The sequence below is a fragment of the Suillus discolor genome, assembly GCF_016758755.1.
Source record: "Suillus discolor strain FC423 chromosome Unknown F5147scaffold_54, whole genome shotgun sequence".
Taxonomy (NCBI): Eukaryota; Fungi; Basidiomycota; class Agaricomycetes; order Boletales; family Suillaceae; genus Suillus; species Suillus discolor.
This window is the reverse complement of record NW_024541301.1, coordinates 134914-161437: the sequence shown is the minus strand read 5'-3', so window position 1 is coordinate 161437 and position 26524 is coordinate 134914. Positions and strand designations below refer to the sequence as shown.

The window sequence follows — 26524 nt, the reverse complement described above, 5'->3', positions numbered from 1 at the left end:
AGCTTTTCTCAGATTTGAATTTTCCAAGTTAGATAATTGTATTTGGACAGGATGGGGACATTGGTCGTTGTTAACTCAGTACTCATTGCTGATTCATGGAAGGTCATTTGATGTTACCTACTAGACTCAGATGGCCTCAGGGCTCATAGCCTAATAATGTGAACACTCGGTTATTGAGTGAAACAACTGTATTAGTATACTGTACCTATAAATGCGAACACTAGATACAGATTAGCATAGCTTTATACAAAAGAATACGAGGCTCACCTCAGCTGTCAAGTGAAATGATTGAGAGACAAAAATGAGAAACAAGTAATGCTAATAGTCATCTAATGTCCAAACATCACCAAATAATACTACTGAGATTGCAATTACATCAATAATTATTGACACACCCTTCTCCATTTCCGTTATCTCTGACCACAAAAATCTTGAATATTTCATGTCTTCACGCATGCTCAACTACCATCAGGCACATTAGGCAATGTTCCTCTCTGACTTTGATTTCTCTCTAGCTTGGGCCCCAGGCAAAGGCAATATTGCTGATGCTTCCTCTCATCGGCCCAATTTCCTCCTGCAGAAGGAGGATGAAACCCTATTGGGTCAAAATCATGTCATACTAATGCCTAAGCACACAGGATCACTGTTCTCAACTGCCCTCCACCTCAACACTGTCACAACTCTCTCCATTGATAACTGAGCACTCCTCAAGTATTTCAAAACAGCACTCCAAGAGGACACTAAGTGGTGAGAAGCACTCATGTATGGCAAGACAGACTTTGTCTCCAAGAATAGTCTAGTATTCTATAAAGAAAAACTCTTTGTTCCTTCCTCATTAAACACACTGATATTGTATTCTCCCTGCATGATGCTATTATAGCAGATCACCCAGGATTCAATCAAACATTGGGACTTGTTGCTCAAGACTACTCATGGCCAGGCATGCAAATATTTGTCAGACACTATGTAGAAGCTTGTAACATCTGTACGTATATCAAAACACTCTATCATAAGCCTTATGGCTCACTCCAACCTCTCGATGTCTCTTCCTATCCATGGACTTCATCATCAAACTCCCAACATCCCACAACTATAACTTGATCTGGGTCATTTGTAACTGACTCATAAGATATGTACACTTCATCCTATGTCAGAAAGTACTATCAGCTCCTGACCTGGCTTGGTTATTTCTTGACTGTATTTTTTATTTGCATGGTCTTCCTGATTTCATTGTTTCTGACCATGGCTTTGTTTTTATATTCAAATTCTGGTCTAAGCTCACTTCATTGCTAAAGATAGATACTTGCATGTCAACAGCATACCACCTACAGACTGATGGTCTGATGGAACATATGAACTAGATGATAAAGACTTACCTCTGTGCCTATTGTTTATATCAACAGGATAATTAGGTTGACTACCTCCCTCTCACCAAGTTTGCATTTAACAACCTCAAAAGCACTTCCACTCATTAGACTCTGTTTTTCACTAACTATGCCTTTCACCCAACCTTCAAACTGCAGGTCACCAAACACTCAACTATTTCTGCAGCTGCTGATCTTACCACAAGACTTGATGTGATTCATAAAGAGCTGCATGCCAAGTTACAGTTTGCGCAAGACACCTAAGCCAAGTATGACAACAAGAAGGCTTTAGTTGCGCCAGAATTTAAACCTGACCAATTGGTCTGGTTACTGTGCTGCAACATCAAGACCACACATCCTTCCTTAAAGCTCAATGATCATCAACTCAGTCTATACCCTATCATTTGCAAAAGTAGTTCTTTTGCTTACCTACTTTGTCTTCCCTCCTACTTATCTTGTCTTCACCCTGTCTTCAATGTTTCTCTCATCAAACCTTATATTAACCCCTCCTAATTTCACACCCACTCATCATTACTTCTCTTTAACCTCACTGATGACTCTGCCAACAACATCAAGTCAATCCTAGACTGTCACAAGACTAGCCACTATTACAAGTACCTTATGCAGTGGAAGTCTCTACCCAAGTCAAAAGATTCATAGCTTCTCTTTTCTGACATCCCCAACTCATTTAACAAACTCATTGAATGTTTTGATTGTCATCACTCACATTCTCCACATCTCCATCTACTCAATATCACAAAAAATTACAATCTACTACCTCTGACTAATGACTCTGCTTTGTTTCTCCAGGTCCCACTGCCCACTTCACCTCTGGAGCCCTCCATATCTGCCCTCACTGCTGTTTCTCCCACTGCTGTATGTCAGAGATTGAGATATGAGTACATGCCCCCAATACAGACTACAACCTGTGGGGGTTGTGTCTTATATCCTGCCAAAAGGTTTGACTTATATACTTATCCTCACTTACTCCAGAAGAGGGATGGTGTCATGGTCATAGTCATTATATATAGCTCATAGCCACTCTACCTAGCTCATGGTCACTCTACTGTACCAATGTTGCACTGAAGTACTCTGTTCTATATGGATCAGCTCATTTAGACATTTACAGGCTTGTTATCTCACTAATGCATTTACTATACCCAGTTTCATTCCTATGTTTTATCTTACACTATCACATTATAGATACTTTTATGTAGCTCAGAGCTTTGTAGTACCTTTTTCTTCATCAAATCAATGCTAGTACCTAGCCTCTCTCTGCTCTTACTTGTCCTCTGCACCTCTCATTCATTGAGTGCCCATTACAACAGTGAGCCACTTTTCTACTCATGCTTTGATATCATGCTTAATCATCACTGAAAACCACTTAGCACGATATGACATTGCTTATATCAGGATTCCAACCATTTATGACATGCTAGTATAATAGAATAGAATAGAATAGTCTATCAAACACACATCATATCATGGCCCATTGATCATAGTCTCCTTGCATGCAGCGCTTCATATGCCAATATATCAATGTATCAAATGACAATCAGATACGAGGATTTCTATAGTTCTTGGGATGCATAATTTTACAATATCATCTCCTACAGAAAATACATAGCCATATAAACCCATCAGATTTTGAATACCAGCATATCATAATGCTGCACAAGGTTCATATTGTACCTATAGACTCAAGAGTGAAAATGTTACAAATGTGCTTCCACTTGACCTGTTGTTTATGATCGACAGTTCTATCGAGCGTGTTTTTGAAGAGAGAACGAATTCAAAAGCAATTAACTCATTCATTAGAGACAGAGGACGCAAAACCATACTATCTGGTGCACTCTACATCATAGTACTATTACATGACACACAGAACATACTTGAGGAGCATAGCATCCCACTTGCCTTTGTCGAAAACCTCCCTCCATCCACTGAGGTCCTTGAGTGCGCCGTCTGCTGGTATCCAACTCCCAAGAAGGCTCTTGACCTTCCTTTGCATATCACCCAGAACACTGTCAATACCCAAGCCAAGGTATGGAAGCCAAGGGAATACAAGCGTATGCAAGGACACTGTACTGTACGGAAGGTTGTAACCAAGCCTGGAGGATCCTGGAGTGGGTTCCATTGGGCAATAATGCATTTGACCATCAGCGCAATTGCTGCCATGACAAGCTCGTCTAACCAATATCTCGCGAACTCTGTGGGGTACTGCACCTGGGCCAGCAGTGTGAAAAACAAAGGCAAAAAATCATCTGAGGTCGCCTCATTAACAGAAGCTAATTCCTTCGAAAGGGAAGCCCATGAATTTTAGTAGGAGAAAAGGTCATGAAAATTAAATCAACAAACACATCAGGACATGTTGTTTGTGTTTGTGTGTGTATCACGTGATCACTGGCATGTGCACCAAAATATATGACCTTAGCCCTGATGTTCCAATTCCACTGCCAAGCGATACTCACATTATTCATGCTGCTCTTATGTGGGCTGCATACCTGACAGATCTAGGCCAGTCATATGCTGTTGACATCAACCCTGACATGGAGCTTGAGAATGTGATGGCTCTACTAGAGGAAGAGGTGAGTCGCTTGTTATCTATTATCCAGCCCTAACTAATACATGCCAATTTCCTTGTATTTGCTTCCTCCTTGTTCCTGTGTTCATATGATGACCTGTCTATGACTCTGGATCATGCAGTCAAGTATGCCCCCTAGTGAACAAAGCATCTTGCACAATGGGCATGAACTTACAGACCCAAAGGCTACCATCCAGGCACTTGGTGTAGGTGAACACATCATCCTCCTCTTATGCAGGCATGTCAACTTGAAGGTCCCCAGGCCCTCGAAGGCAGGTGAGCTCCTAATCCTGTTTCTCGGCCTTCATTGTATGCATGTATTTATGACCCTTTACAGACCCATATTACAAGAAGCAAGAAAACTGTGTTTGCACCATTCAATAAAACCTCTCAGTAGAAAAGGGATTGGTCAGAAATGTGCGCATGTGCATGATAGCATTGCATTGTCGGTTCATCAAAGTCCAACTTCTCAACATATTGGAAAGCCACTGCATTCCCCACATCAACTTTACATTCCATCCAAACTGTTCAGGCTAAACAGTAAATTGAAGACAATTTCCTCTGCAACTCGCATATGCAACTACATTTAATGGCTGTCAAGGACTGACGCTAGCACAAACTGTGCTCAACTTGCGAATGGATCCATTTGCTTATGGGCAACTGTATATAGCATTGTTGAGAGTGAGAACGTGAAGAGACATGTTTTGCTTATTTGCAGAAGCAAATGATAGACAAGACTGCGCTAATATTGTATTTCCTAACTTACTACTGTAACCACCCTTGATCACTGCTATGCATTGCTGATTCACACCTGTATATCATACCAAAGGCGAGTTCTTGTATATCATGGTCTGATAGAATTCGTGCAAATGCTGCCTCGACAATAAGAGATGTGACGGATATATTAATAAAACAGACGTACCTGCATTCATGGCAGCAATAAACGGTCTGAATGTCATCGACGTCCATTGGATCTTCATTGTCTCCCTGCAAGGACAAAAATCTGAGAAGTTAGAACCAGTAAAACAACAACAAGTAAACATACCACTTCTTGATCGATCTGAGTGTTATTCGAGTCGACATCCATAAGACTTTCATTGTCTTGACCAGTAGTGTTATTAATATCCATAAGATCTTCATTGTCTTGACCGATCTGAGTGTTATTGACATCCATGAGACTTTCGTTGTCTCCCTGCAATGACAAGAATCCAAGTCAGAATGAATTAGAAGTGCGACAATATATAAATGAACTAACCTTCAAATGATCATCTTTGGCTTGATAAATGATGTCCATAGTATTTTCTGAGTCTCTGTCAATATCCATCATGTTGAGTGTACTGTGGTAGATTGTGCGATGTATGCTGTGAACATCCTCTTAATTTGGTTGTGGCGAGCAAGTCGGCAATGCTATTGTTAGCATATTCATCATTGAGTTTTCAGAGCACCCACTTGATATCAACCAAAATTTCATGGTCAATGCCATCCTCGATGAATCAGCTCCCCGGTTGAGAATAGTGCATTATGTGACTTACCTTCTGATAAATGACATTGAGTTGATGTCCATTGCTTTGAGATGAGATGAGGCTGTGGATGCATGGGACCCAGCAAAGCAGTTGCTGAAATGGCTGATAAGTTTTTTCCTCCCTAGATTGCTGCAATCAAGTCAGTCTCAACTCAAAATAAGAAATCACTCTTCCAAGTATTGCAGGTCATCATCCTCATCATATAAGGAAGTCCTCCAGTCATACTCTCCAAGGAGGTCTTCAATTTGGTCAGCCAAGCAGACAAGGTGTCAAATGGCACACCCAGCATGAGGTATAGATTGCCACGGCTATGCACAGAATATCAAATCTTGCAAGTGAAGGACCACACCTGAGAAGAGCATCTGAACGACCCTCCGCAAAGGCTGGAATAAGGTGACAACTGCAGATGACAAATAATGGGTCAAGGAAGCCAAAGGCATTGTCATCAGTACTGGGAACAAATCCAACCTTCAGGAGTCACACTTCTTTAAGGCCCCATCGATATGTGGGATCTACTCCAAGCCACCAAACCTAGAGAACCTCCAAAGTTTGAGAGGAACAGTTTTGAGCTTGTGGCCCTGTATGTAGCACCTGGATGTGAAAGGTGCGCAATATGTGTGCATACCAAAAAAGATGGGTGTGTTCACCTTCTTCCCTAGCCAAGGTCATAACAGTGCAGTTATGTCCTGGCCACATGGAATCCTGGTCCTGTCGAACATTATAAGTAGTGTAGTTGATAATTGACATGGTTGTTGGACCCGAGAAAGGTTGTTGATGAAGCATAGATTGTTTCTCTCTGAGTCAGAGAACTGGCACTCATTACCATCATACTTGAAACCAAGTATGTGAGACAGTAAATGGTTTTTGAGTTTAGGGACGAAGTCCTGTAAGGATTATCCATCAGACAATCTGCGCAAGAGACTAAGGTTTACCTTGACTGCAGGATCACCGGAATGATCGCTGAGAAACCTGCAAGATTAACACAATTAGTCCAAGAATCTGACAGGTGGTGATGAAGCTCTGGCAATGGCTCAAAAGGTTCCTCCATTACAAGAACCTGCTGCCACCTCAAGCATGTCTGATGCCTTTCGTGTCTTGCTAATTGCTCAGATACATCCTTTTTGTTGGTCATTCAGTAGAACTTCTTGATAAGACAGTGTGCCATCTCTCCCTGTGTCCAGAGTGAGTGAATGGTCAATGTTCTTGAATAATGCACTCACACTCACAATTTGGGTTGTGTACGAGTCAGTTGTACCAAATCATCTGATGGATTGAACATAGTCGCCAAGGGCATGCAACTTGTATGTGAAAAGGTTAAATGATTTTGGTCGGGGTCCGGTTGCCTTTACACTGGGCTGAGATTCAAACCCGGAATGTTGTTTTCGGTATCGAGCAGCTGTCTCACCAGGAAGTTCAAAAGTCTGAAAAGCTGAACAAGTAAAGCTGCTAAACTTTCAAAGCTGAGCTCCTAACCGTTGAAGCGATCAATAAAGCAAAATAATGGTGTCATCAGAATGCAGGCACATTTTTGCCAATGCATGCCATTCGGCCATACAAAAGAGTAGAATCCTGATAACATCATCATGCTCAGCTGGAAACAATCCTTCAAAAGCTGGTATGGCGCACTACAACTAATCAGTAATCCTTCTAGCATGAGACTGAAACATACTTGAAGCATATCCTCATGGTGTCAAGTGACTGGCTGTTTCATACATGAAACATTATTTGGGAACCTTTGAATGGAACTTTCGAACGAAGGTATTGACTGGAACCTGACATGTGAATGGTTTGATAAGGACTAGGGTTAAGTGTGAAAGAAATGTGATACCTTTCATTGATAGTGGCGAGCTTCCTTGGGTCAACCGCATAGAGCAACCATATCAAGTGCATCATCACTGCTTTTAATATCCCAAGTTCAAATTCATGTAGTAGATTGACCACAAGTATAGGGAAAAAATCAAAGCCTAATGGTGAGAGACAATCCACAAAGCTGTTCTGAAGGGATGTTGAGACACATCACTTAGTGCATACAAGAAAATCGAGCTTACGACAATAGGGACCAATGAAAACAGTTTCAGGAGACTCTCAACCAAGCCTCCCTTTATGGGAGCACCATGTGTGTATATAGCATTGCAGGCTTGGGACACTTTCTCAGTGAAATATGTGCGTAGTCGTTTCATCCTTTGTGCTGTGTCACACAAATATCCAGTACAGTTAAACAGATATTTGGGTGTCAAACAATGTGGACACAGGCAGTTGCCTTTGTCCTGTATAGTTGCCAGAAGGACTCTAGATCCATATCCAGTTAAACATAGATAGAAAACAGAATGAGAGGAACTTACTTCTCAGGATAATCAGCTGAATATGTAAATATTCTAGGGAAAATGTGTCGATATGCCCCATTGTGGCATTTGATGACAATGCCATTCTTGTATGCATCAATGAACTCATTGTCAAGCAAGATACACCAGACTCCATGGAAGAGCTCGTGCTTACAATGTGTGAGCACGTCGTCATATTTCTTTCTCTGGAGAAATGTTGATATGAATCTTATTATTGATTTAGGTAGCTGAAAGTCAAGTTAATCAACCAGTGATCAAGAAACATTCAAAACTTGACACTTACAGTGGGAATGAAAGCCACTGGATGACACACTGATACATTCGGTCATGAATGAACATATTTTGACAGATTGCTGAAGAGCAGGTATAGCGGCCAAGTCAATGCATTCCCAAAGTGGGCTAGACGAGTAGAGTCGGACCAGAACATAAGGCCTGCTATGACCCTCTCTAGTTTACAACCATCATCCCTTCTTTGTTTCTGCAGCTCATTATGAGCTTCAATCCATGCATCTGAGGTGTATAATTTGTCGTATAGCCGTTGCTCTTGTCTGGTAACCAGTGATTTCCAAACATGCTTGAAAGACGTGAAGTGGAACCATTTTGATGACTGTTCCAAGAATGCGGCCTTGATGACTGCAGTAAGCGGCCAGTAGATGAGTCCAGAAACAGAGAACGGCTGCTCATTCCCATTCTGATTCTTCTCCTTTGAGGGCACAATGATCTCCACATCAGTTTTCTTCCAGCCATCATTCTCCAGGATGCTCGAGGGGTCCATAGAATTATCAGATGCATTAAAATGCTTCATCTCAGTGTAGGCATCAAAATGCTGAAGATCATGGACATCAAAATCCTCTGCTTTCATTATGTCTTTCACTAAATGTGTCACCTCAGCTTGCAACTTCTGATTGCTCCCTGTCATCATCCAGGACATTAACCTCCAGATAGACATGTTTTTCCAAGGCCATGGTGGTTTATGTGAGGTGAGGTAGGCAGAGGGCGCATCACTATCCTGCATGGCATTGGCACCAATGTTGCGAGGATGTATATTTGAGAGTTTGTCGGTTGATACAAATTCATTGGGGTCATATGATGGGCGATGGCAATATTCACGAGCAATCCCAAAAATATTCAAGTTTGTATGGATAGAGTTGAATACATGAAGAATGACATGGGTAAGAAGTGGGGCTGGCGGGTTCTGAATGACAGGTGGTGGTGGTTCTGGAAGTTTATCCCTGTATCATAGTGGGAGTCACCATGTGCACATTGGGCGTGAATCACTGTGAGTTGAGTCTGGAACATTGGAAGAAGCTGGGGGATGAAAATCTGAACTACTAGTTGGATTGTGATTAATTGCAATGTCGGACGGCATGGGAGTAGGGGTGAGGAGTTGGTTTGCTGTTGAGGACTCAGATGTATGGTTCATGGGTATGTCAGTCCGAGTCAATTGCTCCAGTCTGTTGCTAAATAAAGAGTGCATAGCCTTGAATGCATTTATCAGTATTTAGTGATGATAGACTGAGCAACAGTATGGTTAGTACTAACCTGGAGGCCCAGGGTGGCTAGGGTGGGTTTCATCCTCTTGAACACCTTTGCCCTATGTTTAAGGTCTTCACTAGCTCATTTGAAATGCTGGGCCTGTAGATGCAGGCGATGCTTGTAATGTTTGCATGCCCTATGGTGCCAACCAAGCGCTGCACTTTCAGAGAACTGGTGATCACATGGTGATCCATATTGCAAGTGTTGACTGATCATGGCCAAAAGATATCTGCAGAACACCAGACACAGGAGTATACGAAGGGTGTTTCTAACATTCATGTAGAACAACTTGAAAGAGTCATCAAGTTCCAACTTAGTATATCTTGTCACATGACAGCCACAGAGTTGCTGTTCAAGTTCAGTGATAAAGTTCATGGAAGACTCACTGCTTCAACAACTTGAAAGTCCTCCAGAGAACAATTGAACACATGTCCAAGTTATTACTTAGATTCAAACTTCTTCTTCAACTAGGTGTACAATAATTATTGATCGATCAAGTGTGACTCGATGTCAGGGAACCGAAAATGTTCGGATGAGTAACAGGGTTAGGCCCCATGCTTTGACAGCCCGCTTGAAAGAGCCCTAGGAGTCGGTGTAGGTTTACAACTCAGAGTGGTGCTATAGGCTCCAAACTGATATCTTTATGTTGTAGGTCGTGCACTGCCTATCTGCTATACTTGTGGAACAAGTGCGTTCAACCCTAAAGGGGAAGCTAGTGCAGCAAAGGTCTAGAAATGGGTGCAGAAGGTGCCGCTTGTTGGCCAATGCGAAGCATGGGAAAGCGGCAGGTGCGCGCACGTAAGCGTGGGAATGTAGCGGCAGCTGAAAGCAGAAGGCATGGGAATGTAGTGGCAGCTGAAAGCGGAAGGCGTGGGAAAGACGCGGCTGCGAAGCGGCCGATGCACGAGAGGTTCAGATGATAATAGAGATGAAGGACAAGAGAAATAGACGTAGAGCAAGGTGATAATGGATATGATGTGGGCAGTAAATGGATACTGATTGCCAATAGCTACCAACTGTAGGCTAATGGGAGTTGCTAATGGAACATCCAGAAAACAAGCTACTGAATGATATGTACTGCTAGTGCTTAAGTATTGTGCTAAGCACTGTCACACAGAACTGAGCCGACACGCTACCGAGTTAGGTATGTAAGGCTATATGTAAATAAGGGTCTATGATGAAATAAAGGTGGTGTGATGCGGGAATGGTCTGATATGTAAATATCATCATGGAATAATGTACCATTGGGTTGGTTTTGGACTAGGGATGGATGCAAAACATCAGCCAATGAAGTGCAGCTGTGCACGCGGGCAGGAATGCTATGGCCATCACAGGAAAGTAGCAGCCACTAAGCGCAGCTCATGAGAAAGCTGTGCTTCATATAGTAAAGCAATAGGATGCTGAGGGATACTACAAAAATAGCCTCTATGAGGCTGTAAGGACTTCCAGTCCTACATCAGAACACAGTCTGAGATCACTAATTAGTAATATCACCAAAGAAACAAGCTTGTGGAGTTATTTGTGTGGGGGAGGCAATTTTGGGACGTGATTGCACCAAAAGGGTGATCCGAGTCAGTGGGACAAGACCCTGCCCAGTGAGTCACTTTACATAAAGGCTTCTGCTCCAAAACTGTTATTCAATTGCATCACAATTACTCTTGCAGTGTATGATGGCTATACTGATATAGGAGTCTGAGCTTCGATTTCGTGTGCTCTGTTCATATTCCATATTAGATAAGCAAACCTCGTGCTGTGCTTTGCCCCATCTTCAAAGGCTACAATTCAAATTTCAAGTTCAGCATAATCATGCCTGGGACAACCACCATCAGCAGTCGTTCTTCACGCACCTGCAGCCCTGCAGCAACTGTACTCAAGAAAAGACATTGGGGCAACTTGAATGAGGATGGGGGCAAAGGTCTTATGGAGGAATTTTACACAACTCAAGCCCCCCCCCCCATCCCAGGCAGGGAAGGTCGAGACCACTAAGCCTCCTGCTGCTGGAAAGGTCCGATCAAATTATTTTCTTTGTGAACCAGCACAACTTGTTGGCTGTGACTTACCCACCAGAGGTAACAAATTTGCTTCAATTCATACATTGCTCACTAATCATAACTTCAAGGTAAACACCATAAGGTGCTTCAGTTCATTTCATGAGTGAATTGTGAGCAGGAATTTGCAGTACATCATTCATGATCACTTGTACCCATCACTCGCCTCATTATTATGTCAGGCATTCTATAATATCAGTGAAGAAGAATACCATTGGTTATCGTGCGTAAGTGAAGCAGTGCCTGAAAAACTGAGGTAAATAGATGACGATTACTTGCAATTCATAACTTACAGTCAAAATTCACATATAGGTTGGCATATTACACCAATCAACACAAGCTCATTGTTGAGATGCCCAGCAGTGTCCATGAGACCATAATAAATGTTGTCAGACCAGGGTTTGATGATGTTGCTCAAATGCTTTAACACCTCATTTATGGAAGATTGATTGTTGTTCAATCACATCCCAACTTAACCATCAGAGCAGGGGATCTAATGTTTGTCCCTGATTTTGTCCACACCATCAATTTTTGCACTAACCCCCCCTCCACAACCATGCCAGTCTTCTGTGAAATATGTAGCTCACAGTCCGCCACCAAGCTCCTTCAACACTTGAGGAATGTAGCCAGGGCACATCCAGATGCTATAATAATCATGATGGCCAACATCAAGGAAACCCCTCCCTACAGCTCACCCACTTCCTGCTCCGCAGCATATCGCACCTTACATCAAGAGCCGTGCATCCATTCACAACCACACTTCCTTTCCATGCGCACTGGAGAGTGATCACTGGAGTGGCCTACTAAGGTTGTGGTAGAAGGCCACTGTTGGTGTGAACTCTCAGCTGTCAACTTTCAGGTGTGGATCTGAGGAAATACGCCAATCAACATCGATACAAACAATCCTCAATTGACTGCTCGAGGAGTAATTACCATCAGCTCTTCTCCATTCATTACTGATGCAAACAGCAGACATTATTTCCACATAAAATTATGGACAACGTGACGGTAATCATCGAGAGAGGGTTGTCTATGATGAGAGACTGTTATGTCGATCTCACCCTCATCACTAACCCAAATGCTGATCTTGATGCCCTATGGGCTACACAAATCACACTTCCCTTTGATTGGGATGATATCATTTTCAACTTCACATACTCGACTCAAGTCATGGCTTATGATCACCATGCCAATTGGTATGACACAGTAGCCAGAAGAGCAAAGAACCAGATACTTGTCAATGATGGACCAGCAATCCACACATGTTCCCGCACATCTGATCAGTCATCGCTTGGTCGAGGGGGAGGCTTACTGCGACAAGGACACATGAACTAGATGTCAGTTCCTAGTATTATTTATTCTCATGGCTCGCATCTTACTCGTAACGTCCAGCTCATACTATGCCACTTGGAGATTCACAGTAGTGCCAATTGGTAGACCCATTGTTTCTCTGTTATTTTATACCAAAGCTCTAGCTGACTCAGATATTGTTATGTATAATTTGTAGTAATAGAGGAATCATTGAAAATGCATTTTGATACAGTGCTTCAATGCTTTCTTTTGTTTTTCCCGTAAAATATTGAAAACAAGCAAGTTGTATACTACTAGTAGTAACAATATTGATGTGAATGATCATAGTCATCATCCAAATGATATCATCTCAATCCTGAGGCCCGAGGCTCCAACTCAGAGTCATAGTACTGGAACTACCTTCTTAAACAATCATAGTTGCAATTCATCCTAATGAGTTTGGACTCTCGTCACTTGGATAAAATGAGGAATTAGCTTGACCTTTTGAAGGTTGAATTTTAACATAATAGATTCCAGAGTGAAGTATTGCACTCACCATGGAGATCTCACCAATCACAAACTCTATTGATCTTGGAGTGTTTAGAGCACTAGAATGACACATATCTGCTTGCTACCAGAACCTTGGTAGCACAGAAGCAAATAAATATCAGTGATCAGTCATGACTCAAACACATTTGGACTGTGGGGGGCGAGTTAACTTGAATGTCCAGGTGACGTCAGTCAGGCCTCGCTGAACTCTCATCATGGCAGGTGGAGTCAACTCAGATTCACTATTCTTCTTCCATCATGACCCATGTCGGGAACATCAACACCACAAAGCAGGTGAGACTCAAATGAAGCAGATGAGACTCAGAATGAATGTCCATACATACATCTCGCTCATGGAGCCATTATCACTCAGTGCCACTTCCAGCATACTCATCAATGTGGAGATCAAAACTGACCTATCAGTTTCATATCCCACCTTGGAAGCTTTTATGACAAAGCTCGAGAACAAAGAGCCTGTGCATAGATGGTCAGAGATATTCCTACACCCGTTGAGAAAGATGGGAGTGAGGATGCTTGATGACATGTGCATCGTGTCACCAGAAAGCCTTGCAGGTTTTTTCAACCTGTCTCCCATTATGATCATGGATTTTTATGTTTATGTCATTGACACCATGGCTGTGCTCCAGTCCAGAAAGATCTAATAAGGTAAGGAAGGTCACCTTATATGAAGCCTCATGCACTGAGTGATCAGATCAGGTTGTGGCCTTGGTGACGAAGATTGGTCTACCCAAGATTGTATTACCAACTGGATGTACTATGAATGATGTAAGTCTGAGTGTGATGACGCAAAGAGCACACAGGGAAACCTGAAGTACATTCCAGTCTTAAGACATGAAACACGATATAAATATGGAGTGCGCGCACCTTTTAAGTGTTACTTGAGCCCAAAAGCTTCTCTATCTCATTTGCCAAATCTCACAACATTTTCTCCAAAACTATGTTTGTGAATGTGCAGAGTCCAAAACCAACAACATACATATTTGAGTGGTTCATATCACTGCAACAGTCACTTCAGAAATAGTGGATCATAACATATGACACATACTTCTTCAATGAGTTGGTAATGAGAGTCAGGACATCTTGATTCTTGTCTAAGAGTAGCATGATACCAAAATATCTGAGGCATTTATCTGTGAATCAGGGGCTCATGACCAGTTTCAGACATTCTTCCCCACAATGGTCTGCAAGGGTCTAAGGTGACTTCAAGAACGTGTATTTCAAGTTGAAAAATCTACATGGGCGGTGCCAACTTGAAGTAGGAAAAACAATGGAGCTGCATTATCAGGCTGTGGAAAACTACAATGAAAATGACCAAATACCTCTGAATCTGGTGGAAATGAGATTAGTATCTTTCTTGTCAGCGGCACTATAGTCAGATGAGGTGTCCTTGAAGTTGCAGTCGCCTGCCCATTCAATGAAGAGCCTTCCGTGAATTGATGCAATTTCCATGAAGATGCATGCAGGCTCTTCCATGACTTTGGGAGCATCAGGATGCTGCTGAATTGTGGCAAAGGCAAGGATGAACAATGCAAATTGGTAAGGGTGGTCCTTCTCCGATGTCTCAATAGGCAAGCAATCAAATACGCCTCTAGTGTCCTTGCGACCAATCACAGGATAGTGCTATTTGACAGAGCTCATTATTGAAGTAGATCAGATATGGCCAAATTGTTGTTTGTGAGTCGAAGAAATTCACCAAAGGACATACTAAAAATCTGCCAGTGTGCTGACTCGGAATGAACAGCAACTTCCTAAAGTTTCAATGTCACATGATGCATGAGCCTCGCCTTCAAAGGCTGACTCAAGCGCTGTTGAACTTGGACTCACTCAGGCCTAGGCGGCATTGGGTTTAATTGTTTCCTCTTAACAAATCAATGATCATTACAATGTACTAGTACTGTTTTGACAAGACTTTATAATCTCATCTCTGTAATGCCATGTATTCATCTCCAAGTCATCACTTGTTAAGCAGTCCCAGATGTTATGAGGGTCCATCACAGTTACCATGATACAAGGATCATCAAGTCCTTCAACCTTCAACCATGCCTCTATATCATCAACTCCATCTATTACACACAAAACCAAAACCTTCAGGCTCACACAATCTGTGAGAATCATCTTGAGTAATGCTGGTGCTGTCTGGTGGGCCACCACTCAAAGAGACAGATGTGTAAGTTAAGTCAGATGATGTATGCCAGTAGGAAAGCCCCAGAGTATCCAACCTTCAAGTAATTCAAGGTGAGTGACTTTTCCAAACAACAGGATAGATGGCAAATATGGCGCTGCCGTTCTGCAGAAGATGGCTGACAAATGAACAGATAGTCATGACAGGGGAAGCCTGTCTAAGGCAATCAAGAGGCAAGCTGGGACATCGGGCACATCCCCTTCAGGTAGAACCCAAAGGGCAAGGTTGTCAATGCCCATGCACAGCTCCATAATATGGGCCGCTGTTGTAAGCTGCAAAGTACCACCAAGACAAAGTGATTTAACTTTTGCAGAAGCAAGAGGGTGGGAGTCAATGAAGCCACACGCTTGGAATTCACTGGTAAGGATCACAGTGTGGTACATCAATTCTTCGACCCTATGCATACTCTAGGTAAGAGTCCAAGTTAACTTTAGGATTCCAGCTACAGTACTTACCAATTGTGAACTCTTCCAGCAACTAGTAGATATGAGGGCAAATGATGTGTAGGGTGAGTGCCTGCTGCAAGTCGAAATATCATTATTTCAATCTCATGTGGCAAGCACAACATGGCTTAGCAGGATAGTTCACGAATGGATGTTTCAGTGCCAAACTTGAAGCTTTAAAACGATTCCACCAGCATAATGTGTAGCAATGACTCGGATGGCCTGAGTGGCTCTCCAAGTGGATCACCGTCATGGTGATCTCAATGTGATGTCATTGTATGTGCCAGTTCTGAGTCGCAGTGCAGTTGAACTAAGTCAGTTTAATTCTGAATTCTTTCCAAAGTTGGATCATGACAGCACCACCAGTGAGTAACTGTCAGTATCTCCTTTTGACTAGTTGAAAGTGCTGACCACTGCAGAATTTCCATTGCTGGCACTGACTGACATCACCACATCAGAATTTCTATTCGATGGTGTCATGACTCATTACTGTTATGTTTCTTCACTTCCACCCTACCAAGGTTCTGGTAGCGAGCAGATATGTTCCATTCTAGCACTCCAAACACTCCAAGATCATTCAATGGCCTAGTTGGGCTTTTTGTATTGCAATTCAATGCTTGTGATCAGCAATCAGTTGGTGGTGAGCACAATACTCCACTCTGAAAACTATTATATTAAAATTCAATTTTCAGGAGCTCAAGCTACACATCATAATTCCTCATTTTATCCAACGCCCATGTCTCAGTCTCACGATCAAGTTACCAGTGATGCACCTGGCGACAGTTATGCGCTAAAACAATGCATAGCAGCTTTAGAGGAGCAAAACACTGAGCTCAGAGGAGAAAGTAGCCAAAAAGGTGATTAGTATGCACAGGTGATGGTGATATGTATCTGATAGCTTGTGTATAGCTGTGGTGATCCATACCTCATGGCTGGGCGAGCCATTCAACGCCTTGTCTGCTTGACTGACCAAATTGAGGTCTTCATTGGAGAGTACAATTGGTGTTATAAGTAACATCAGTCATGTGCCCCCCTATCATTTTCCCTTCATCCTCGCCCTCATCATCTACTGGCTCATCCTCCTCTACCGAATATCCATTGACCGGATCCTCGGGACCATTCCCATCCCTCATACTGTCCTCCTTTATGCACATGCACGCACGTTCCCCCTTCCTGACTCGACCACCAATGTGGTCCCTCATTTCTGACTCGACCTGACTCATGCCACCAATGTGGCTTTCCTTTTCGGTGCCATTCTGACTGTGCTTCATGCGTGTTGTATCTTTACCGTTGGATTGTTCCAACGTTTCTCGGTCTCATTCCACATTTGACCATCCACCACTAATCCAGCTGTGTTGCCAGCATACCTATACCATTTCCATTCCCCCTTTATCCTTACCTACAGTACAGTAACCCAGCCCTCAACCCTTCCCACTTAGTATAAGTAGTCAGTCACCATGTACTAGATTTTCTAACTTGAATCTACTCAATCTTCCCTGGAACATACTTCTCTCTGAAGCCTCTCAGCTTCAGTCTCTAGTATCTTTTCTTAAGTGCTCTTCACGCTTAAGTCTACCTCAATCGACACTCATTGTTTGGACAAGAACTGTCCTTACTTTGAGCCTGGTGACTTCGAAGACATCTGTCTTAGTAGTCATGTGACACGCGCGTCTGTGATTGCTGCTGACTCAACGTCACCAGTTTCACTCGCTTTACCAGATCCTTCTGGTTACATCACGAACATTAGTGGACGACGCCCCTCTTAGGACTCCGCATAACAGACCTATTTGAGTGCGTAACAATCGGATAACTTCCTTATATGATGAGGATGATGACCCACAATACTTGGAAGAGTGTGGCTTCTTTCTTCGAGTTGAATATCTTGAAAATGACTTGATTGCAGCAATCTAGGGAGGAAAAAACTTTTCAGGCATTTCAGCAACTGCTTCGCTGGGTCCCATGCATCCGCAGCCTAATCTCATCTCAAAGTGACGGACATCAACTCAACATCATTTATCAGAAGGTAAGCCACATAATGCACTGATCAATTTGGTTTCTGACAATTCTACCCAGCTCAACCAGGGAGCTGATTCGGCAAGGGGTGATGATGCTGCTTTGATGAAGCTAGCAGTGGCTTCATGGCTGAACAAGAGTTCTTTTGCCCCCAACCCACCAATCCACTCACAAGATAAGACTGGATACAGCTTCTATAATAATGCAACTGCGAAGCTTCTTTGTCCTGTAAATTTTGACTAGGCCGATATGGCATAGGATCTTCGCTATGTCATTGGCTTAATCTGTGAAACTGATGTCAACCATAGCACCCAGGAAGGGATACACAATTATAAACCCAACTTCCAAGTCACAGCTCACTCCTGGCCATCATTTTTGTATAAAGACAATAAGTATGACCAGGAGGATCCAACAAAAGGCCTTTTTAAAGGTGATTTTCTTGTCAGAGTGAGTCCTATCCACTTGTCAGCCTTTGGACTATTTGACTTATGTTTTGGCATTTAAGGCTTTCAAACATATCTTTACATCCTGTTAAGAACGTGCTCAAGAGTCAAATCTGAAGGGCTTGGCTTCAGCTCATGTGCTGCGCCCCTTACCTGAGTATGTGCCCCTAACTTCTGAAGGCTGTCAAATGATGTCCGATGCGCAGGAATTCTGGCAGACAATCTGGACGATGTCCGAACTAGAAAGGAAACAGCGGAGGACTACCAGAGGTAGAGGCAGAGGTGACAAGTCTATAGGAGTCAATCCTAAGACTAGCGGAGGATGACGAGAGAAGAACTCAAGTCGGACAGAGGAGGGAATGAGCAGAGTCTAAGATAATATTCGAACTAAGGAAGTACAAAGATTCTACAGGGTTTATATACTACTGAGGATGTAACAGAGAATCAGTCAGTGCAGCCTGAAGCTATGCGAGGCTGTGGACGGAGTGTATAGAAAAGTCAAACACTAGTCTATCGGAAAATAGTAAATGAAGACGGAAATGAGAACATAGGAAAATAAAGGCGGAAATGAAATGAGGTACGTAAAATGAGTCACCTGAGTGTCACCATTTAATTTACTAATTAGTAATTACATCAGGTACCTATTCCTGTTACTAATTAGTAATGTTTATTTATCACCCATTATACCAGCGATAATATCAGCATATCGGCAGTGACTTTGCAAGATTTTCAAGCACAACATCCCCTGCTATATTGGGTACTACCAGCCGGGTAATCCTGCCGCCTTACTAACTGATACCAAAACATTACAAACATTCCCCCACACCTTCCCTGTCATTCCCATGGTTGATTCCCTCTCGAGCTCATCGTCTCCAATGGTGAGCTCGCTATTTCCTTCATTCTGTGGCCAATTTTTCACTTATTTTTGGCAGACCTTTCTACTTATTAATGCATACTCTCCCCCAGAGCATAAATCCCATCATCAGGCCTTCCTTGGAGTCATTCCTCAGCCTTGTAGTCTCCTCGTTGGGTCTGGTGCGATCTCTGTCACTGAAGGTGAGTACAAGGTGCTTATTGTTGACTGCCGTCTCCGCTAACCGCCACACAAAAGCAATAGATGATACAATACGATCTTGTCAGTGCGTTCAGAATCGTGCATTCGGAGTCATGCATTCGGAGTCATGTGTTCGGGTCGTTCGTTCAGGGTGGTGCATTCAGTGTTGTGCATTCAGGGTAGTGCATTCAGAGTTGTGCGTCTGATGAGGAGTCCAATGCCCGTGATCTTCATCACTGAAGGTGAGTACACGCTGCCCATTATCTGCTGTCTTTGCTGATCATTTCCTTACTATCAAGTGGGTGAACTCCCACACGTTCTACTGCTCATAGGATGGCTCTAGTGTGATCTCTGTCACTTCAGGTGGGTACAAGGTGCTTATTGTTAACTGCCGATGTCTCTAATTGCCACACAAAAGGGAGAAACAGACAAGACAATACGATCTCATCAGCATGTTCAGAGTCGTGCGTCTGATGAGGAGTGTAATGCCTGCAATCTTCATCATGAAGGTGAGTACACGCTGCTCATTATATGTTGCCTTTGCTAATTGTCCCACCATTATTAAATGGGTGAACTCCCACACATTCGTTTGTTAGCTTCAACCATCCACTTCGCTCTACATGCTATGAGGCCCAAACACAAATTCCACTCAACATTTGGTTCCGTGCAAGAGACAGTAATCCTGGATTTGGGGACAAGCAAAATGATCAGAGCCAATCTCACCAAGATTCGTGAAGACCACATCAGGTTAGCACGAGAAAACCGTGACCTTAATGAAGGTGTGTATTTCATGTCTGTTCAACGCCTGTCCTACAGACCATCTTACTATCAACAGAAATCAATATGAAAGCTCGACAAGTTCTTGCTGAAGCTGCGATCCATGCACGACCCTCCAACCATGCAAGAGACCTAGCTGTATCATTTGACTATGGAGATGCAAGCATTGGCCAGATGGAAGTCGACGAATCTCCCGAGACTAGTTCTGATGAAGAGGACGATGGGGATGAAGACACGCCTATGGCCAGTCATGATGGGCAAGGAGTCACTGCTGCTAGAGCACATGTCATAGCATGGTGTGTGTGTCCTTAACTACAGTATCGTTACTGACTTGCGCATTCAACATCTCAGCATACAAGACATCTCACATTCAACATCTCAGCATACGAGGCAGTCATCGTCACCGGCGTGCACCTGGGAGTCGACTTCAACGCAACCACCAAATGCATGCAGCATGGTATTCGCAAATGTCTTACCTCACGGATGCTTATTTACAGTGGAAGCATGATAAGCCTGATGAGGTGCATGCTGACCAGCCACGCGCCTCCAAGTTTCATGTTTCAACCGTTGATATCACATGTAAGCTTTACAAGTTGTGATTTCGAGAGCACTGCTAACTTTAAGTTGAGGTTACATGCACGTCAAGCCCATTATTCAGGCCCATGAAGAACTGGCCAACGTCTCACTCTTGAAGCTGGGCTTCTTCGGCTGTTCACCACTTCAACCCACGGTCACTGTTTCATTGCACTGCCTCAAGTTGTATCATCAAATCCGCCATCAAAAACCTTCGTTCAGTGTCCAAGCAATGGTGAAGGTTTTGTGTGCCCTCCACAACGTAATTCATGTTCTATCTTTCCTTATCATTGTTTTCACATTACGGTGGCAGACATATTTTCAATCGCTTCGAGACCAATTTGCCATTGCATTTGATGTGTATCTTGGCATTTTACGTTCCGTCAAAGGCCTTGTGGATGAGGCTCTTCAACATGACTCTGTGAATTGGCGCATGTTGCATGCGTGCCCACCGTGTAACTACAAGGTTAGGTGTTCATAATTTTTAGTTACCACACAATTAATTTGAAGAGTAGCAACCTGATGAACCGCTGCTTTATCCTGCTCGCCTCAATTCCTTCGATGGTAACAACTCACTGAAATGCATTGATGGCTCTGGTCATGCTGATGAACGACTCTTCAAATCTTTGTACTTCATACATCCGGCCAACATCAAGTTATTCAAAGATGATGTCCGACTTCGCCCAGGCACACATCTTCCTCCCGAAAGCAGGCAGACAAACAATTCGGAAGCTTCACATGACTCATTGTGCACTGAAAACTGGAAAGCTGCGAATGCTGTCACTGAAAAGACGATCAATGTGTTTGATCAAACCGGCGTCTTTGTTAGTGCATGCTGCCATGGTATTATTCAGACTGTTGTTGAGATGAGACAGAGCGGTGAACTGTACGTGCACTGTCATTTGATTATTACTCTGTCTGAATTTTGAAGTGCGAAATATGCCCTAGCAACAGCGAATAAGCTGATAGATGTTTATGGTTCTGATGGAGTCAAGGGTTACAACATTGGATGATCATTCACCAAAACTGCGGCTGCCAGCTCAATAGCAATGAAGGTCAAGAATCACAATCACCGCTTTGTCGTCAACTCCTTCCATGGTCATGCACACAATCGCCACTGTCAACTCCAATTCCACATGCTTTACCAACAAGGTCTTGGGATAGAGGACCTTGAAACTTGTGAACGAGTATTCTCCGGATCAAATGCTGTGGCCCCAGTGATACGGCATGTGTTGTACTTTCATTGGCTTCAATTCATTGATTTACACTTCGACCAATGGGATCAAGATCGGTACCAGGAACTGAGTAATTATTGCACGTTCTCAATATTCAACTTCAGCACATTAATTTTCTGTTCTAGGCCAATTTATGTATCAAAATTACAAGCAAGCACTCGATATCATCAATAACTTGACGCCCGTCATTGAAGAACTCAAAACACAATTGAAGATTACGGACACTGACTTCGAGCATTGGAATATTGAAGAGTTAGAGTATCTTCAACACCTCTCAATTGAACAGGAGTATGATCCCCAAAAGATTGTGTATGTGGAAGCTCTCCAGTCACTTACTAAGGCCGAGTATGCGTTCCATAATATAAGATTTCTTTCAGCTGATAAGGTTTCAGGGCTGTGTACGGAGGCGTCACTTCGGTCCAGTTTCTATCATACATTCCTACAGATTTCACATGACACTCTGGTCTTCGGAAAGAAGCTCAAGTCATGACAAAGGCACGGGAAGCTGAATGTCAAGCAGCGCACGATAAGCTCCTACTTGCAATGAATGTTGTATCTGATCTAGAGCGACAGTTGAGTATTGAAACATGGTGGACTGTAAACGACACGGAATACAAACAAGCATCAGCATATCTAACAAATCAGCAGTTTATTCGGGCAGTTGAACAGTTAGAAGGACTAGTCGTGCAGCGGCTGTTTGAGCTTGCAAAAGCCAACCTCGCTGGTACAGGTACATGCACTATCAGATAACTTTGCAGTGCTGATAGCTATCCTAGGATACAAAATGCAGCAACAGATATCAAATGCCATTACCTGTCGTTCAACTGCAATTTGAAATGCACTTGAATGATACAACCACCTTGCCCCTCTTCAAACCCCTCTCCGTGATATGTTGAAGTTTAGCGAAGTCGCTTCATATGCATGGCTAGGAGAATTTGAAATGCTCAAACACTCACATTGCAAGATCCTCAGCAAACCTTGGGCGTCGAAGGCTAACAGAGAAGTTGCAGGGAAATACTTTAGGATTGTTCGGGCACGCGAAGGAATTCATAGGCTTAATATTGAGATCAGCCGTCTTCAGACATGGGTGGACACTGAAGACGCCCATTTGCTCGAAATCTCAACTGCACTGACAACGACAAACACTGTTCTTGCCAGCGAGATCCGAATGCGGTATGAGGAGCATAGGCACATAAATAATCTTCATCATATTCGGCTTCAAGCAATCTACAATCTACATGGGTATTGTGGAAATAGTGTCGGACAAGGGAATGGGGTGGACAAGGATCAATCTGCAGTACTTGAGGAGCTGAGGGGCGCTGACTTGATTGAAGTCGATGAAGATGATACCTTGTGTGATGAAGCGGATCATTCACAGTCTTGTATATCATAGTATTAATATTATCATTCTATAGATGTAGGTGAACAAGTACAATGAAGCGGGTAAAAGAAAGGAACGTAAGGAAATGGAGAGCACAAGGAAGGAGAGTACATGGTACAATGAAATGGATTCACTGGTGAACCCTTATCCCAAGGCATGAACAGAGCTAACGAGACTCATGTGTGGAGTCGATTACAGTAGAAAAAGCACTGATACACAATGGAGATGAATTGCGTGAAATTGATATGACTCTATGAGTCTAAGCTGCATGAGTGCCTTGAGCGAGTGTGCCGGAGTGTAGACTTACTATCTGTCTCAGTGACATCTCTTGTCTATTCTACAAATGAGAGATGCCACTGAGGCTGAGAATGGATGAGAGATAGTATTATCGGCCTCAGTGGCATCTCTGGTTTATTATATAAACGAGAGATGCTACAGAGAATAGACAAGAGATGGTCTGAGATCAGTGGCATCTCTTGTTTATTCTATAAACGAGAGATGCCACTGAGGCTGAGAATGTATGAGAGATGCAGCTATTATCGGCCTCAGTGGCATCTCTCATATATTGTATAAACGAGAGATTCCACCAAGGTCGAGAATAGATGAGAGATACTACTGAGGATGATACTTGACACTCGAATATTGCCAGCCTCAGTGGCATCTCTCGTCTATTCTCCATTATATTCTCAACTTGTACATATGAGAGATGTGAGTATCTCGGTAATGTTGATATATTACTCATTGTCGACTGTACACATTTGTTTACCTACTATCTACACTCCAGCACGCTCGCTCAAGGCACTCACACAGCTTAGACTCATAGAGTCATTCCAATTTCATGCAATTCATCTCCATTGTGTATTGGTGCTTTTTCTACTGTAATCAACTCTACATGTGAGTCTCGTTAGCTCTTTTTCTACTGTAATCGACTCTACACGCAAGTCTCATTAGCTCTGTTCATGCCTTGGGATAAGGGTTTACCAGTGAATCTGTTTCATTGTACCATGTACTCTCCTTCCTTGTACTCTCTGTTCCTTTCTTTTACCTGCTTTGTCACTGTACTCGTTCACCTACCTCTATGATCCTCAATATTGCTGCCATGTATGTCACTCTTCCAAACTCACCACGTTTCTTTCCCCTCACGCCCATCCGTGTATATTTTTGGAAGATAACTTGTCATTTAGCAGTTTCATCAAGTGTTTTACCTCAGGCTAGTGCTGTTACTATGATGCATGGCCATTATTAAATGTGTGTATGGCACCGCGCTATTGTCTCAACAAGTTAAGTTTCTCGCTCCCCTCACTATCTCACTCTTTCACGAAAAAACTTACTGCTCATCTTCTGTCTGTTCAATGTCTACCGCCTCCATCAATAGTATGCAGTGGTTGGATCTAGCCACAAACATCAAGAATGTTGTGAGTCCAACACATTCTCATCTAAATTTCGCTGTTCACCAACTTTCAACATTCAGACAATCATCTCTCTCACTCTCGAAGCACAATTTGTGTTTCAGAAAAGTGTTAGTAGCAGTACCTCGTGCACATCCGAGCCCACTACTCAGTGAATAATACTGGGAGATGGAATCAGCGAGCCAGCAATTATCATCACCACTGAAAAATCACCCTACTTGCAAGATCCACGTCGCAAACTCAAAGACGCTACCATGTCCCACACGATCGAACTTCTTGAAGAAATATTTGCCTTGGGACTTGCAGATCATGTTCGCAAGAAGGCCTTTACTCGAGGCTGGGCTAAACTAGTTGTTCCTGCGGCATGTCACACTCAAGATTCAGCTGGTGAGTGCTTATATTATTGCTCTACTTATTTAATGACTCTTTTCTATTCAGATAACAGGAATATCTTCCAGCTTGGAAGCCACGCTTCTCTTCCCTTTCCACCTCCACCCTCAGTCGCTGTTTCACACAGCGCTGCTGTGAGTCACTCTGTAAGGGGTCGTCATGGAAATCCTCCCTCAACAACTACTCGGTGCGGCGCTACTACAACAAGGAGTTGCCATGGAAATCCTCCTGGCACTACATCGACATCCCATTGCAATCATCGACCTGCCGTCTCTACAAATTCTACCCCACAGACTAGTACCTTGGAAGATGTCCTCCAGCGCCCCGACTTCGAAACATGGTTGCTTGCACATCAGCAAGACCAGCAATCAACTAGTAATATGATGTTGGGTGTTTGGCCACCTACAAGACAAACTCGTCACACACAGGTTTCGCCAGCACTGACCCAACAGCCTAACAATGGTGAAATGTGGAGGATGCGGATTCAGCCAACTCCCACATCTACGTCGAGTAGCACAGTGTCCAGTATCTCTCGGTCTGCCCGCTCCCAGCGCCCTTCTGACGACTCCGACTCGATGTATGTATCAGATTTCTCGTCCTCTGACATTTCCACTGCAATGCCGGCTTCAGTGACGACTCGGAGGCAAATTGTTCTGCCTCATGCTGCTCATACTCAGGTATGTTCGAAAATAAAATTCAAATGAATGTTAAACTAATTTTTATTGAGCAGTATGTAGAGTGTGCACTACAAGGTGCCAATAGAACGTTTAATCGAAGCCCAGCGGTTGCTGAGCAACGTCAATTTCCTGGTGTTGATCGTACCATGGAATTTTCAATTTCAGCTGTGTCACATGAACATGATGAAGATCTTACTTGGTTCTGTCCTTCAGCTTCTATTGGTGCCAGTGATGGCAGACCTCCACCACCACCATATGAATTTGCTACAAATGGACCTGTTGTGTTCATGCAAAATGTGAGCTTCAATCTATAGCTGTTGACTCCGTTCTTACAATCTTACCAGGGTATTGTAGTGAGGCTGGGTCAAGGTCAAGCCAACAATGCTAGGCAGAGGTAGTAACAAACTTTATTTAGAGACGGCATATAGGCTGTACATTGATATAATTACGAATCTAGTTCCTTGTGATATTAAAATGTAAACTTTGTAAAAATCACCTCTGCTCTGCTCCGAAAAAGAGCCTATAAGTTCCCCTCCACTTACCACCAATACCTCATATCTCCCTGAACATTGTCAGATGGTTGTTGCCTCTTCAAAGCATAAACGTGTCTGCGCCAAATTGACGACAGTGCAGAAGGCCACGCGTCGTGAAAAATTTACAAAATTAACAAATGCAATTGCTACTGCACAC

The 26524-nt window shown here is 43.1% G+C and overlaps 8 protein-coding genes across 8 annotated transcripts; 6 read left to right on the top strand and 2 right to left on the bottom strand.

Moving 5' to 3' along the window:
* Positions 1-3111: 3111 nt before the first annotated feature.
* F5147DRAFT_813081 (uncharacterized protein) lies at positions 3112-3687 on the top strand (the record flags this gene model as incomplete). The annotated part of the gene is made up of 1 exon (XM_041443484.1): positions 3112-3687. One exon carries the CDS (start codon positions 3112-3114, stop codon positions 3685-3687), a length of 576 nt encoding a protein of 191 aa, XP_041289538.1.
* A 1079-nt stretch (positions 3688-4766) lies between these two features.
* F5147DRAFT_655550 (uncharacterized protein) lies at positions 4767-6519 on the bottom strand (the record flags this gene model as incomplete). Its single annotated transcript, XM_041433990.1, has 13 exons — positions 4767-4824; positions 4871-4935; positions 4994-5140; positions 5204-5285; positions 5481-5600; positions 5640-5709; positions 5754-5779; positions 5821-5871; positions 6003-6062; positions 6097-6179; positions 6230-6355; positions 6404-6440; positions 6476-6519. 13 exons carry the CDS (start codon positions 6517-6519, stop codon positions 4767-4769), a joined length of 969 nt encoding a protein of 322 aa, XP_041289537.1.
* Positions 6520-14448: 7929 nt separating this feature from the next.
* Positions 14449-14874, bottom strand: F5147DRAFT_582046 (uncharacterized protein; the record flags this gene model as incomplete). The annotated part of the gene is made up of 2 exons (XM_041431629.1): positions 14449-14530; positions 14558-14874. Coding segments are annotated over 2 exons (399 nt in total), but the record flags the coding sequence as incomplete, so codon positions are not given.
* Positions 14875-17952: 3078 nt separating this feature from the next.
* On the top strand, positions 17953-18399 carry F5147DRAFT_582221 (uncharacterized protein; the record flags this gene model as incomplete). The annotated part of the gene is made up of 2 exons (XM_041431641.1): positions 17953-18123; positions 18154-18399. Coding segments are annotated over 2 exons (417 nt in total), but the record flags the coding sequence as incomplete, so codon positions are not given.
* A 2063-nt stretch (positions 18400-20462) lies between these two features.
* On the top strand, positions 20463-21671 carry F5147DRAFT_582048 (uncharacterized protein; the record flags this gene model as incomplete). Its single annotated transcript, XM_041431630.1, has 4 exons — positions 20463-20748; positions 20799-21013; positions 21056-21208; positions 21258-21671. The coding sequence occupies 4 exons, from the start codon at positions 20463-20465 to the stop codon at positions 21669-21671; spliced, it is 1068 nt and encodes a 355-aa protein (XP_041289534.1).
* A 3-nt stretch (positions 21672-21674) lies between these two features.
* On the top strand, positions 21675-22727 carry F5147DRAFT_582150 (uncharacterized protein; the record flags this gene model as incomplete). The annotated part of the gene is made up of 4 exons (XM_041431636.1): positions 21675-21738; positions 21790-22047; positions 22103-22375; positions 22495-22727. Coding segments are annotated over 4 exons (828 nt in total), but the record flags the coding sequence as incomplete, so codon positions are not given.
* Positions 22728-22866: 139 nt separating this feature from the next.
* F5147DRAFT_655548 (uncharacterized protein) lies at positions 22867-23518 on the top strand (the record flags this gene model as incomplete). Its single annotated transcript, XM_041433989.1, has 2 exons — positions 22867-23310; positions 23399-23518. The coding sequence occupies 2 exons, from the start codon at positions 22867-22869 to the stop codon at positions 23516-23518; spliced, it is 564 nt and encodes a 187-aa protein (XP_041289532.1).
* Positions 23519-25021: 1503 nt separating this feature from the next.
* Positions 25022-26232, top strand: F5147DRAFT_655547 (uncharacterized protein; the record flags this gene model as incomplete). Its single annotated transcript, XM_041433988.1, has 6 exons — positions 25022-25154; positions 25206-25291; positions 25451-25734; positions 25788-25834; positions 25895-26130; positions 26179-26232. 6 exons carry the CDS (start codon positions 25022-25024, stop codon positions 26230-26232), a joined length of 840 nt encoding a protein of 279 aa, XP_041289531.1.
* Positions 26233-26524: the final 292 nt, after the last annotated feature.